The sequence below is a fragment of the Rutidosis leptorrhynchoides genome, chromosome 1 (assembly GCF_046630445.1).
Source record: "Rutidosis leptorrhynchoides isolate AG116_Rl617_1_P2 chromosome 1, CSIRO_AGI_Rlap_v1, whole genome shotgun sequence".
Lineage (NCBI taxonomy): Eukaryota > Viridiplantae > Streptophyta > Magnoliopsida > Asterales > Asteraceae > Rutidosis > Rutidosis leptorrhynchoides.
This window is the reverse complement of record NC_092333.1, coordinates 669,137,852-669,154,658: the sequence shown is the minus strand read 5'-3', so window position 1 is coordinate 669,154,658 and position 16,807 is coordinate 669,137,852. Positions and strand designations below refer to the sequence as shown.

General features: G+C 33.7%; 1 protein-coding gene across 1 annotated transcript; it reads right to left on the bottom strand.

The window, feature by feature from the left end:
• Window positions 1-15,199: 15,199 nt before the first annotated feature.
• LOC139850963 (uncharacterized) lies at window positions 15,200-16,249 on the bottom strand. Its single transcript, XM_071840302.1, has one exon. It carries the CDS (start codon window positions 16,247-16,249, stop codon window positions 15,200-15,202), a length of 1,050 nt encoding a protein of 349 aa, XP_071696403.1.
• Between the last annotated feature and the right edge of the window lie 558 nt (window positions 16,250-16,807).

Genomic DNA, 16,807 nt, shown 5'->3' with positions numbered 1-16,807 from the left:
ATACCACCTGAATAATATATGGTCGACACTGTCGTCTAATTATCATTTATGTTACTAACATTTATATTTCAATTATCTAACATTTATATGGCCGACACTGTCGCCTAATTATCATTTATGTTACTAACATTTATATTTCTATTATCTAACATTTATATGGCCGACACTGTCGCCTAATTATCATTTATGTTTACTAATATTTATATTTATGTTATATAACATTTATTAATGATTGCTTACATATGGTCGACACTGTCACCTACTTATCATTTATGTTATATTAAATTTATGTTTAATGTTTATATACTTATGAATATAAAGTGACTATAATTTATCATGTTGTTTGTTTTAATAGAAAATGTCGAATCTGGAAAAGCTTAAATTTACTCCTTTAGAATCAACTGGAAACAACTACATGCCATGGGTTATAAAAGTAAAAATGCATCTTAAATCAATGGGCATTCTTGAAGCCTTAAATGAAAACAACACTTGTTCTGAAAAAGAACAAGCAACGACATGTTGCTTTATTCATCAACATATTGATGAATGCTTACAAAATAATTATGTGACTGTAGAAGATCCCCATGTTTTATGGGAAGGTCTCAAAAGCAGATTCAATAATCAAAGAGAAATTTTACTTCCAGCTGCTATGGAACAATGGAGAACATTAAGGTTCCAAGACTTTAAGAAAGTAAATGAATATAGCTCAGCTCTGTATAATACATGTTCACAACTTAAATTCTGTGGACATGAAATAAGTGATGCAGACATGATGGAGAAAACTTTCTCCACAATGAATGCTGCAAACATCACAGTGCAAAGAAATTTGAGAATGCTAAAGTTCAAAACATATCCTGAACTTAATTCATATCTCTTAGTTGCAGAGCAAAATGATGAGCTATTAATGAAAAATCAGCAATCCCGTCCTACTGGTACACTTGCAATCCCTGAAGCAAATACTGCAAATAATTATAAACAGGGACAAGGACGCGGGCAAGGTCGTGGTTATAATAACCATCACCATCATCATGCCAAAAGCCATAACTATGGTAGAAACCATCCTTATGGTAATGGTAATGGGCGAGGACGTGGTCGTGGTCGTGGCCGTGGTGGTCAAAGAAATAATAATCCATGAAAATATAAATATCAACCACAAAACAAGCCCACTAAACAAGATGTTGAAGAAAATTCTTCTAAAAATTCTGAAGAATCTTGCTACAGATGTGGTAGAATGGGCCACTGGGCTAATACTTGCCGAACATCTAAACATCTTGTTAAGATGTATCAGGATTCGCTGAAAGATAAAGAAAAGGAAGTAAACTTTGTGGATAACGTCGATCCAACAGTCACTGAGAAACCATCTGATTTATATGAAGATTTCTTGAATGTTTAAGTTGTGTGTCTTTCGAAAAATAAACGATTTAATATCGTCTGTCTTTGTCATTATGTTTGCTAAATGTTTCAGTACTATCTATTTGCGTTTAAAATATTGTGTAATATTAATGTACTCACTATTTATTTCTTATATATGAAGTTCAATATGAATTTTGCTGGAATACAACATCAATCAAGTGGTGGAGATCTCTGTATAGCAGACAGTGGAACTACACACACTATACTTAAATCCGAGAAATATTTTATTGATCTAAAACCAACGGAAGGAACTATACATACAATATCAGGACCTGCTAACTTGATAAAAGGGATAGGAAAGGCAAATTTCATACTACCAAATGGTACAAAATTTTTAATAAATGATGCCTTATTTTCTCCCAAGTCAAGCAGAAATTTATTGAGTTTCTCCGACATATACCTTAACGGGTATGATTATCAGTCAGTGACAACAGAAAATGAGAAATATTTAAGTATCACTGACAAGAGTCATGTGGTTGAAAAACTGCCAAGACTTAGTTCTGGATTACATTATACACATATAAATGTACCAGAAATACATATGGTAGTTAACGAAAAATATATTGATCCTGGTGTATTCAGTTTATGGCATAACAGATTAGGCCATCCAGGATCAACAATGATGAAAAGGATTATTGAATGTACTCATGGACATCCACTAAAGGATAGAAAAATCCATCATGATACAATGGTTCCATGTACATCTTGCTCTCTTGGAAAATTGATAACTAGACCCTCACCACTTAAGGTTGAGAAAGAATCACCAATGTTTCTTGAAAGAATTCAAGGTGATATACGTGGACCAATTCATCCACCATGTGGACCATTTAGATATATCATGGTTCTAATAGACGCATCTAGCAGATGGTCTCATGTTTGTCTGTTATCAAGCCGTAATGTGGCATTTGCAAAATTTCTTGCCCAAATTATTAAATTGAGAGCTCATTTTCCTGATTACACCATTAAAAGGGTGAGACTTGATAATGCCGGTGAATTTACATCTCAAGCATTTAATGACTATTGCATGTCTATAGGAATTGTTGTTGAACATTCTGTTGCTCATGTGCATACACAAAATGGTTTAGCCGAGCCATTGATTAAACGTTTACAGTTAATCGCTAGACCATTGATAATGAGAACAAAACTCCCTGTATCTATATGGGGTCATGCAATTTTACATGCTGCTGCATTGATTCGCATCAGACCAAGTGCAAGTCATAAATATTCCCCCCTACAACTTGCTTTTGGTCAAGAGCCAAATATTTCCCATCTTAGAACATTTGGTTGTGCAGTGTATGTTCCAATTGCGACACCACAACGTACAAAAATGGGTCCTCAAAGGAGGTTGGGAATATATGTTGGATATGAAACATCTTCAATATTAAGGTATATTGAACCTATGACAGGTGACGTTTTTACAGCACGTTTTGCTGATTGTCATTTTAATGAAACATTGTTCCCTAGATTAGGGGGAGAAATGAAAAATAAAGAAAATGATGTTTCATGGTGTGAACCTCAATTAAAGTATCTTGATCCTCGCACAAAAGAATGCGAGACAGAAGTTCAAAAGATAATGCATATACAAGAACTTGCAAATCAATTGCCTGATGCATTTACAGATACAAAAACGGTGACAAAATCATATATACCAGCAGTAAATACTCCAGCTCGAATTGAAATTCCAAAAGCTGGCAATAACGTCACTCATGAATCTTTGCCACGTCAGAAACGTGGAAGACCAAGTGGTTCAAAGGATAAAAATCCTCGAAAAAGAAAATCAGCTGATAATGAAGTAAAAGAAAGTGTTCAAGAAGAACCACAAATCAGTACTCCTACTGCAGAGGAGATTGATGATGTCAATACAGAAATTACAATCAATTATGCATATTCAAAAATATTATGGAACCGAAATGAAATGAAAAATCTTGATGAGAAATTTTCATTTAATGTTGCATATGACATCATGAATAATGATGATGATCCAGAACCAACATCTATGGTTGAATGTCAAAATAGACATGATTAGGCTCAATGGAAAGAAGCAATACGAGCTGAATTAGAATCACTCAATAAAAGAAAAGTTTTCGGATCCATCATTCTCACTCCTAAAGATGTGAAACCTGTAGGATACAGATGGATTTTTGTCCGAAAAAGAAATGAGAAAAATGAAGTTACAAGGTATAAAGCTAGACTTGTAGCTCAAGGTTTTTCTCAAAGACCGGGAATTGATTATGAAGAAACTTATTCCCCTGTTATGGATGCAATTACTTTTAGGTACTTAATCAGCCTGGCAGTTTCTAAAAATTTAGAAATGCATCTCATGGATGTTGTGACTACTTACCTATATGGATCACTTGATAGTGATATATATATGAAGATACCTGAAGGATTTAAGGTACCAGAAGCATCAAATGCAAAACCCAAAGAAATGTATTCGATTAAATTACAAAGATCTTTATATGGGTTAAAACAATCGGGACGTATGTGGTATAACCGATTAAGTGATTACTTGATAAGCAAAGGGTATACAAATAACCTTACTTGCCCTTGTGTTTTCATTAAGAAAACAACATCCGGATATGTGATCATAGCTGTTTATGTTGATGATCTTAACATCATAGGTACAAATAAAGAGATCTATGAAGCCATTCAACTTCTAAAGAAAGAATTTGAAATGAAAGATCTCGGAAAAACCAAGTATTGCCTTGGTTTACAAATTGAGCATATGCCTAATGGTTTACTTGTACATCAAACAACATATACTGAAAAGATTTTGAAACGTTTCAATATGGACAAGGCAAAACCATTAAGTACTCCTATGGTTGTTAGATCACTCAATGTTGAAACTGATCCATTTCGTCCATGTGAAGATCATGAAGATATTCTTGGACCAGAAGTACCATATCTTAGTGCAATTGGAGCTCTTATGTATCTTACAAATTGTACAAGACCTGACATTTCTTTTGCAGTTAATTTGTTGGCAAGGTTCAGCTCTGCTCCTACCAAAAGACACTGGAATGGGATCAAACACATATTTCGATACCTTCGAGGAACTACTGATTTAGGATTATTTTATTCTAACGAATCAAAACAAGATTTGGTTGGTTATGCTGATGCAGGTTATTTATCTGATCCACATAAAGCTAAATCTCAAACTGGATATGTATTCCTAAATGGAGGTACTGCAATATCATGGCGTTCTCAAAAACAAACACTTGTTGCTACATCATCAAATCATGCCGAAGTGATTGCATTACATGAAGCTACTCGGGAATGTTTTTGGTTGAGATCAATGACACAAATCATTACTGATTCTTGTGGACTAGAACGCGATAAAAGTCCAACAATTATCTATGAAGATAATGCAGCTTGCATAGCACAGATGAAAGAAGGGTATATCAAAAGTGACCGAACCAAACACATACCTCCTAGATTCTTCTCATACACTCAAAATCTCATTAAGGACAACGAGATTGAAATGAGATATGTTCAATCCAGCAAAAACTCTGCTGATCTTTTCACGAAAGCACTTCCAACTGCTATTTTCAGAACACACGTTCATAACATTGGCATGAGACATGTTCAAAAGATGTAACAACCGAAGCGATGTCTACTTGAGGGGGAGTCAACTCCATGCTGCACTCTTTTTCTCTTAGCTAAAGTTTTTCCCACTGAGTTTTCTTTAGCAAGGTTTTTAACGAGGCAGTAACTTACAGTTGATCTTCAACAAACAAAATTGCTATCCAAGGGGGAGTATTATAATATATAAATATATATATATAAATGGATAGTCAATTATTGATACACAAAAGTAATATTATTGTATTACCTAAACTTGTGATATTTTTGCTATAAATAGCCATGAATGCAAGCATTAAACTTGCACCATTTCTCACACTTACAAAGTGTTTCTTTCTTTCTCTCCATTATCATCTTTGTTCTTACACTTCATTATTAGTATTCTTAATCAAGAATCAAATCACTAAAGGTAGTTATAAGCCTACTGAATTATAACATCAAGAATCAAACCACTAAAGGTAGTTATAAGCCTACTGAATTATAACACTCGGATCTATTCTTGGCTTATTTTCTAAATTTTGTGAAAATTTAAAAAAAAAAAAAAAAAAAAAAATTTCAACTAAATGAATTCAAAATCATGTTTATACATATTTATGAACGGTGAAAACTAGGTGTTAATACCGAAATTATCGTTACCTCGGAAAGGACATAAATTGAGAAACACCCTAAAACGATTGAATTCATTTAAAATGGAATAAAGGAGAATAAAAAGGCAAAGAAAGAAACTAAGTGTGGGGAGAATGTACCAAGTTATTCAATTAAAAACTATATATCACATGTTTCTGTAAAGTTATTGCAGGTGCTTTTGTTTTGGACTAAATTAACTGTTTTACCCGATTTACTGTAATATATTTGAAAGAAAAGTTGGATCTACACGATGAATCAATTCCATCATTAAAAGGAAGTAAAGTCTTCCGAAAAAGACACGCGCTTCTTGATTTAGGTCATGAAGTTGTCGTCCAGACCAGCTGTAGGTTGACGAAAAATCTAGAAAAGTCATCTCAAAAATCAGCAGGAAATCCACGGACCTCAGCATCAAACAGGGTCGCCAAGTGGTCAGATTTATCCTAACCGTGAGAAGGATTTATCTCGTACAATAGGGGGCACCGTGCAAATTAGCTTGATAAGACTAATGAATCAGATCCCCAGAAAGGATAATCTCCTTAAAGATCAAAAATCAGCTTTTAAGCCTGATATTACTCAATCCTTGAGATTGACCTTAAAGATTGAGAATTACAAACTCATGGAATTCAATGATATCTAAACTCGAGCTTGAACGAGAAAATATTTTGATCAAAAATAAAACCGATTTGTTTTCTGAAAACCCATTTTCAATGCGTTCATTACCATTGAACATAAAATCCTAGGAATTCACCTGGAATTCATTAGGTCACCTGAACCAAATCGGGTGTCAACCGTAAGAACGGTGGTTGCATAGCATGGTCGGAGACAGGACCTTGTGCCAGACCGAAAAATCATAGGATGATCTTTACTATTGCTCCTACAAAGGATAGTAATAGCATCCGACACGTTTATAGACCATAATTAAAAGCAAGTCACGGGACATTGCCTTAACAGTTTCTTGTTAATCGCTTTCCTTTACAACCGGACGGTAGTTTACCGAAAGGTAATATACGGAGCAAGTATACTGGACGTGTTGCTTTCCTAATACAAGGTTAGCAAGTGGGTAACACAAAACCACAAGTGTTGAGCTAAAATTTTCAAATCTGAAACCCACAGAACCCACAAAAAAAATTATTTTGCAAACACCGGTGAAGGGTTATTCCGGAAAACTTATCTAGGGTAAAAGCTAGATTGAATTTTCAAAAGATCAAATATTTTCATAAAGATCCAATTTCCTTAAGGATCTACATTTTCATAGTCATGTGGGACTGTAAATCGCCTTTCAAATGTGCACTTTGCTTTGGAAACCGAAAGTAAATCGGCTATTTGATTGCAAGTGTCGTTGACCTAAACCCGAGGCATCTGTGGATGACACACCCACCTTTAACCATGGTTCTATCGTTACTATCATTGTTTATACCACCATATCAAAATCACTGATGTACAAAGTGTGATGAATAAAAAAGTGATTCATGTATGTTTTTATTTCAAATTCTGTATTGCTTGAGGACAAGCAACGCTCAAGTGTGGGGATGTTTGATAAGGCTAAAAAGGAACATATATTTCATAGCAATATCCCTCCTAAATAATAGGTTTCATATGTAATTTTATTTTATTTTCATTGTAATTGTTTAAAGAAATAAGTGCGAAGACAAAAGGCGAAAACGAAGATTTGAAGACACAAACGTCCAAAAAGCTCAAATGTACAAGATACAATTCAAAAGGTTCAATTTATGGATGAAAAACGTCTAAAAATGACAAGAGTACAAGTTACAAAACGCAAAGTACAAGATATAAAATTGTACGCAAGGACGTTCAAAAATCCGGAACCGGGACATGAGTCAACTCTCAACGCTCGACGCAACGGACCAAAAATTACAAGTCAACTATGCACAAGAATATAATATAATATATAAATAATTATATTAATTATTTATATTTTATATTTATATATTTATTATGTCGACAAGCTAGGAGCCAAAAGTTTGTGAGCTGGATTTTCAAACTCCACGACTCGCGAAGTTTGCAGGCATAAAACTCCACGACTCGCGGAGCTGTCAGAAATAAAAATGCCTATAAAAGGCCATGCATTCGTTCGATTTTAATATATAAAAAATATATAAATAAATAATAATAATAATACTCCCTAGTATAATATAAATAAATAAATATATGTATATATAGTATAGATTAGTGTTATATTAGATTAGTTTGGGTTATGTAAAAGTTATTTTTACGGGTTTTTAAAGTCGGAGCTCTGTCCGTGTACCACTACGCGATAAATAATCAATGTAAGCTATGTTCTCCTTTTTAAATTAATGTCTCGTAACTAAGTTGTTATTATGCTTATTTGAACCGAAGTAATCATGATGTTGGGCTAAAATACTAAAATTTGGTAATTGGGCTTTGTACCATAATTGAGGTTTGGACAAAAGAACGACACTTGTGGAAATTAGACTATGGGCTATTAATGGGCTTTATATTTGTTTAACTAAATGATAGTTTGTTAATTTTAATATAAAGATTTACAATTGGACGTACCCATAAATAACCATATACACTCGATCGGATACGATGGGCGGCGTATTTATATGTACGAATAATCGTTCATTTTACCGGACACGGGAATGGATTAATAGTCTATGGAATTATTAAAACAGGGGTGAAATTATGTACAAGGACACTTGGCGTAATTGTTAACAAAGTATTAAAACCTTGGGTTACACACAGTCGATATCCTGGTGTAATTATTAAACAAAGTATTAAAACCTTGTTACAGTTTAAGTCCCCAATTAGTTGGAATATTTAACTTCGGGTATAAGGATAATTTGACGAGGACACTCGCACTTTATATTTATGACTGATGGACTGTTTTGGACAAAAATCAGACGGACATATTAAATAATCCAGGACAAAGGACAATTAACCCAAGGACAATAAACTAAAATCAACACGTCAAACATCATGATTACGGAAGTTTAAATAAGCATAATATATTTCATTTTTCCTCGTACTTTTATTTATTGCCATTTTAATTATTGTTATTTATTTTATATTGTTATTTAAATACTGTCATTTACTATACGCTTCACTTAAAATATAAATCGACAAACCGGTCATTAAACGGTAAACCCCCTTTTATATATTATTATATATAATTATATATATTTTGTACAAATATAGTTGTTTAAAAATATAGTGTGCAATAAGCCCGCTCCCTGTGGAACGAACCGGACTTACTAAAAACTATACTACTCTACGATTAGGTACACTGCCTATAGTGTTGTAGCAAGGTTTAGGTATATCCCATTTGTAAATAAATAATTAAAACTTGTGTAATTTGTAACTTATTTCGTAGTAAAATATAGTACTATCACGTACCCCCACGCTACCACACCATGTGTCGAGTAGTCGGTGCCATTTCCTTCAAAATAGTCAAATGGAACAAGTTAATCATACAGAATATTAAGAGTAGTTAATAGTATTTCGTAGCATAATATGAACTCATTTATAAAAGCTTTTTCTTCATATTAGCGTTTTATAAGTTTAAATTCGGGTAGTACCTACCCGTTAAGTTCATACTTAGCAGCTAATATACAATTCAACTACTACAATTCTATATTAAAAACTAATTATAATAATATTTCGCGTTCAAACTTTTATACAATATTTTACAAACTTACAATACCGCTTATTTTACATAAAGCATGAAATATAGCACACAATAACTTTGATACAAGATAGTTGTGAAGATAATTCTAGCTAGTACACAAGTCGTTTAGCAAAGGCAATAAAGACACGTAATTCATACGTCCAGAAACAAGTCATGCATTCTGGTTTTACTAGGACTACTTCCCATCCTTGGTCTTGTGGAACATAACCGTTATGGCCGTTGATAAGACAGCGTGTTGTAACGTCGTCAAAGGGACGAGGGTTACGTAATGACCAACAGTCTAGTAATAACCTAAAAACCTCATTTCTTACCCCAATTACCGACTCCGTCACTTGTGGGAACGTTTTGTTTAATAGTTGTAGCCCGATGTTCTTTTTCTCACTTTGTTGAGAAGCGAACATTACTAACCCGTAAGCATAGCATGCTTCTTTATGTTGCATGTTAGCCGCTTTTTCTAAATCATGAAGTCCTATATTCAGATACATTGAGTCAAAATAATTTCTTAACCCGTTGCATAAAATAGCATTTGGGTTCCCCGCAATATATGCGTCAAAGTAAACACATCGTAACTTATGGGTTTCCCAATGTGATATCCCCCATCTTTCAAACGAAAGTCTCTTATAAACCAAGACATTCTTGGAACGTTCTTCGAATGTCTTACAAACTAATTTCGCCGTAAATAGTTGTGCCGAAGAATTCTGACCGACTCTAGACAAGATTTCATCAATCATGTCTCCGGGTAGGTCTCTTAAAATATTGGGTTGTCTATCCATTTCTGTTTTTATACTGTAAAATAGACAAGAGTTAGATTCAAAAAAAAAAAAACTTATTAATACAAGCAATTTTTACATATATCATAAAGCATAAGCACACTATATTACATATATTACACCATACGAATACAACTATCTTATTCCGACTCGCTCATTTCTTCTTTTTCGGTTTTGGTTCGTTTTGCCAAGTTTCTAGGGATATATGATGTTCCCCTAATACTAGCTGTCGTTTTCCACAACGGTTTAGAAAAACCTGGTGGTTTAGAGGTTTCCGGGTCATTGTTACAACTTAAGGGCTTCGGGGGTTGACGATACATATAAAGTTCATCGGGGTTGGAATTAGATTTCTTTATTTTTATGCCCTTTCCCTTATTATTTTCTTTTGCCTTTTTAAATTCAGTTGGGGTAATTTCTATAACATCATCGGAATTCTCGTCGGAATCCGATTCATCGGAGAATTGGTAATCCTCCCAATATTTTGCTTCCTTGGCGGAAACACCATTGACCATAGTTAACCTTGGTCGGTTGGTTGAGGATTTTCTTTTACTTAACCGTTTTATTATTTCCCCCACCGGTTCTATTTCCTCCTCCGGTTCCTCCTCTTCCGGTTCTGATTCTTCTTCCGGTTCTGTTTCTTCTTCCGGTTCTTCTTCGGGAACTTGTGAATCAGTCCAATATATATTCGACTCTTCGTTATTATTAGGTGAGTCAATGGGATTTTTGCTAGAGGTAGACATATATCACACAATATCAAACATGTTAAGAGATTAATATATCACATAATATATACATGTTAATAATATATAGTTTTCAACAAAAATGTTAAGCAATCATTTTTAAAGAAAACACGGTCGAAGTCCAGACTCACTAATGCATCCTAACAAACTCGATAAGACACACTAATGCAAATTTTCTGGTTCTCTAAGACCAACGCTCGGATACCAACTGAAATGTCCCGTTCTTATTGATTAAAAACGTTCCATATTAATTGATTTCGTTGCGAGTTTTTGACCTCTATATGAGATGTTTTTCAAAGACTGCATTCATTTTTAAAATAAACCATAACCTTTATTTCATAAATAAAGGTTTAAAAAAACTTTACGTAGATTATCAAATAATGATAATCTAAAATATCTTGTTTACACACGACCATTACATAATGGTTTACAATACAAATATGTTACATCGAAATCAGTTTCTTGAATGCAGTTTTTACACAATATCATACAAACATGGACTCTAAATCTTGTCCTTATTTTAGTATGCAACAGCGGAAGCTCTTAGTATTCACCTGAGAATAAACATGCTTTAAACGTCAACAAAAATGTTGGTGAGTTATAGGTTTAACCTATATATATCAAATCGTAACAATAGACCACAAGGTTTCATATTTCAATACACATCCCATACATAGAGATAAAAATCATTCATATGGTGAACACCTGGTAACCGACATTAACAAGATGCATATATAAGAATATCCCCATCATTCCGGGACACCCTTCGGATATGATATAAATTTCGAAGTACTAAAGCATCCGGTACTTTGGATGAGGTTTGTTAGGCCCAATAGATCTATCTTTAGGATTCGCGTCAATTAGGGTGTCTGTTCCCTAATTCTTAGATTACCAGACTTAATAAAAAGGGGCATATTCGATTTTGATAATTCAACCATAGAATGTAGTTTCACGTACTTGTGTCTATTTTGTAAATCATTTATAAAACCTGCATGTATTCTCATCCCAAAAATATTAGATTTTAAAAGTGGGACTATAACTCACTTTCACAGATTTTTACTTCGTCGGGAAGTAAGACTTGGCCACTGGTTGATTCACGAACCTATAACAATATAGACATATATATCAAAGTATGTTCAAAATATATTTACAACACTTTTAATATATTTTGATGTTTTAAGTTTATTAAGTCAGCTGTACTCGTTAGTAACCTACAACTAGTTGTCCACAGTTAGATGTACAGAAATAAATCGATAAATATTATCTTGAATCAATCCATGACCCAGTGTATACGTATCTCAGTATTGATCACAACTCAAACTATATATATTTTGGAATCAACCTCAACCCTGTATAGCTAACTCCAACATTCACATATAGAGTGTCTATGGTTGTTCCGAAATATATATAGATGTGTCGACATGATAGGTCGAAACATTGTATACGTGTCTATGGTATCTCAAGATTACATAATATACAATACAAGTTGATTAAGTTATGGTTGGAATAGATTTGTTACCAATTTTCACGTAGCTAAAATGAGATAAATTATCCAATCTTGTTTTACTCATAACTTCTTCATTTTAAATCCGTTTTGAGTGAATCAAATTGCTATGGTTTCATATTGAACTCTATTTTATGAATCTAAACAGAAAAAGTATAGGTTTATAGTCAGAAAAATAAGTTACAAGTTATTTTTGTAAAGGTAGTCATTTCAGTCGAAAGAACGACGTCTAGATGACCATTTTAGAAAACATACTTTCACTTTGAGTTTAACCATAATTTTTGGATATAGTTTCATGTTCATAATAAAAATCATTTTCCCAGAATAACAACTTTTAAATCAAAGTTTATCATAGTTTTTAATTAACTAACCCAAAACAGCCCGTGGTGTTACTACGACGGCGTAAATCCGATTTTACGGTGTTTTTCGTGTTTCCAGGTTTTAAATCATTAAGTTAGCATATCATATAGATATATAACATGTGTTTAGTTGATTTTAAAAGTCAAGTTAGAAGGATTAACTTTTATTTACGAACAAGTTTAGAATTAACTAAACTATGTTCTAGTGATTACAAGTTTAAACCTTCGAATAAGATAGCTTTATATGTATGAATCGAATGATGTTATGAACATCATTACTACCTCAAGTTCCTTGGATAAATCTACTGGAAATGATAAAAATAGATCTAGCTTCAAAGGATCCTTGGATGGCTTGAAAGTTCTTGAAGCAGAATCATGACACGAAAACAATTTCAAGTAAGATTTCCACTCGAAATAAGATTGTTATAGTTATAGAAATTGAATTAAAGTTTGAATATGATTATTACCTTGTATTAGAAAGATAACCTACTGTAAGTAACAAAGGTTTCTTGATCTTGGATGATTACTTGGAATGGATTTAGAAAACTTGGAAGTAAACTTGCAATCTTGGAAGTATTCTTGATTTTATGAAACTAGAACTTTTGGAATTTATGAAGAACACTTAGAACTTGAAGATAGAACTTGAGAGAGATCAATTAGATGAAGAAAATTGAAGAATGAAAGTGTTTGTAGGTGTTTTTGGTCGTTGGTGTATGGATTAGATATAAAGGATATGTAATTTTGTTTTCATGTAAATAAGTCATGAATGATTACTCATGTTTTTGTAATTTCATGAGATATTTCATGCTAGTTGCCAAATGATGGTTCCCACATGTGTTAGGTGACTCACATGGGCTGCTAAGAGCTGATCATTGGAGTGTATATACCAATAGTACATACATCTAAAAGCTGTGTATTGTACGAGTACGAATACGGGTGCATACGAGTAGAATTGTTGATGAAACTGAACGAGGATGTAATTGTAAGCATTTTTGTTAAGTAGAAGTATTTTGATAAGTGTCTTGAAGTCTTTCAAAAGTGTATGAATACATATTAAAACACTACATGTATATACATTTTAACTGAGTCGTTAAGTCATCGTTAGTCGTTACATGTAAATGTTGTTTTGAAACCTTTAGGTTAACGATCTTGTTGAATGTTGTTAACCCATTGTTTATTATAACAAATGAGATGTTAAATTGTTATATTATCATGATATTATGATATATAATATATCTTAGTATGATATATATACAGTTAAATGTCGTTACAACGATAATCGTTACATATGTGTCTCGTTTCGAAATCATTAAGTTAGTAGTCTTATTTTTACATATGTATTTCATTGTTAATACACTTAATAATATATTTACTTATCATTTAACATAATTAACCAAGTGTATCAATATCTTAATATGATTCATATGTACCTAGTAAGACGTTGTTATAACGATAATCGTTATATATATCGTTTTCGAGTTTTTTAAATTAATAGTCTCATTTTTATGTATATAACTCATTGTTAAAATACCTAATGAGATTCATACTTATAATAAAATCATGTTAACTATATATATAACCATATATATGTCATCGTATAGTTTTTACAAGTTTTAACGTTCGTGAATCACCGGTCAACTTGGGTGGTCAATTGTCTATATGAAACCTATTTCAATAAATCAAGTCTTAACAAGTTTGATTGCTTAACATGTTGGAAACACTTAATCATGTAAATAACAATTTCATTTAATATATATATAAACATGGAAAAGTTCGGGTCACTACACATATTAGCCATGATTTCAAAAAGAAACTTCCATCTTACACTATCGAACGCTTTTTCGAAATCAGCTTTAAATATGAAGCACTTTGATTTTTTCCTCTTCGCGTCATCAACTAGCTCGTTAGCAATTAAGATTCTATCAAGAATGGATCTGTCTTTTAAGAACGCGCTTTGCTCATCTCCGATAAGATTTGAGATCACCTTTTGAAGTCGGGAATCTAGAATTTTAGATAAAATCTTATAATAGCTATTTATGAGACTTATCGGACGATAATCACGAAGGCTCATCGGGTCTTTCTTTTTAGGAATGAGAGTAATAAAAGAAGCATTACAACTCGAAGAGATTTCACATCGATCCCAGAACCACCGTAAAGCTGACATTAACTCGTCCATTATCAACCACCAGAACATACGAAAGAACTTGAAGTTGAAGCCGTCCGGGCCGGGAGCTTTTGAAGGACCACAATCTTTAATTGCAACCCAAACCTCTGCTTCATCAAAAGGTTTCTCAAGTTCTGATGCATCCTCGTTTGATATTTTTTTTGGTTTCGAACCCTAACATGCTGAAGTCAGAAGCTACTCGATCTTCAAAATGGTTTTTAAAGTAATTGAAAATTTCTTCTTTTATCGCATTGGGACCCTCCTGCCAATCCCCATTTATGTGTAACCCACAGATGTTGTTCTTGAGATTCCTGCGTTTAATAACCGAGTGAAAAAATTTAGAGTTTTCGTCTCCTTCGATACACCACTTAATTCAAGCTTTTTGTTTGAGCATGGTCCGTTTGTCTCTTTCTTTCACAAGCCATTTGTTTCGGATTGACATCCATTCATTACGTTCCGCATCAGTGAGTGACCTATTTTCAGCTTCTAGTTCCCAGGAACGACTTTCATCTATTAGTTCCAAAATTTCGGTATCGATCGATCCAAATTTTTCCTTGCTCCATTGCTTCAGACGTTCCTTCACATTTTTAAGTTTTAACCTGAAGATAGTGTCGGGATTTCGAGCATTAACATTTGAGTTCCAAGCTTCAGCAATGACAGATTCAGCTCCTTCTTCTTCTAGCCAAACATCAAAGACCCTCGTGGGTTTCGGACCAAAATCTTCAATCCCATTTTTGAGTAAGATGGGAGAGTGATCGGTAAGCTTTCTATCTAGAGGGATGACTAATAGATCGTTCCACATAAGAGCAAACTTTTCGGATACAAGAAAACGGTCTAGTTTGCTAAATTTTACCCCATCATCACTTATACGAGTGAACCTTCTCCCTACTAAAGGAATTTCAATTAAACCGTTGTTTTCGATGAACTCGTTAAACATTGAGGCTCTACATTCCAAAAAGATGCAGTTTTTTCTCTCATCACATCGCCAGACTTCGTTGAAATCCCCACATAAAACCCACGCAACATTATCAAACATAAGAAGATTAGAGAGACTATCCCAGAAGCACTTCTTTTTATCCTCCTTATGAGGACCGTACACATTAACAACAACAATATCCGTATCGTGACCAACAAGTTTCCCCTTTACGGCGATGAAATAGTCACCTTCAACCGCCTGGTCGACCCTGAAAGAATTAGAATCCCAGATTAGTAGCAGACCCCCTGACCTGCCCCTAGCCCGTTTCTCTACATAACCCACATCCGGAAAACCCCATAAAAACTCAATCCATCTATCAGAAGTTTTATGGAACTTGGTTTCCTGTATAGCCGCAATAATTGGGTTTGCACTGGCAATCATCTTTCTGAACCAATCAACCTTACCCTCTACTTTAAAACCACGAATGTTAATAGATAAAATCTTCATAAGTAAACAAAACTGACCGATATTGAGAACACATTGAAGGAATTATTGTGGAAGATCCCTATCAAAACCCAGTAATTTCGCATAATCACAAAGATTAATGCTTCCTTCCGAGTGACTATTAGCTGCAGCTAGTTTCTTCTTCTCAGTGCACCTGGATTTATGACTGATATGATCATCAATCATAAAGTTTCTGGAACGTTTACAGCCGATATGTTTTTTCCTTGCCATCATCTTCGCTCTATTGATTCGAGAGGAGAATCTCCAATTGCGAATTTTGTCCCAAGGAGATGATGAATTAGAACAGAAATTTGGAAGCCCCTTTTGAATACGAACCCTAGGACGTAATTGAATAGCACCCCGAATGGAAGATTGAAAGTTAATCACCGAATTATTAATTTGGTTTGAGTCAATGTTTTCAAAGTCGAACGCTTGATTACTGTGCTGGAATCTTGAGATATAATTGGGCTCCGAACAAGGATCTCTAGGCCCATTGGAAGTGGGCTCGCATGAATGACCTGCTAAAACATTACACCCATCATCTGCTATTACATTACATCC

What these genes read in the sequence shown, in the direction of transcription:
- LOC139850963 (XM_071840302.1), bottom strand. Translation starts at nt 16,249, where the DNA reads ATGAAGATTTTATCTATTAACATTCGTGGTTTTAAAGTAGAGGGTAAG.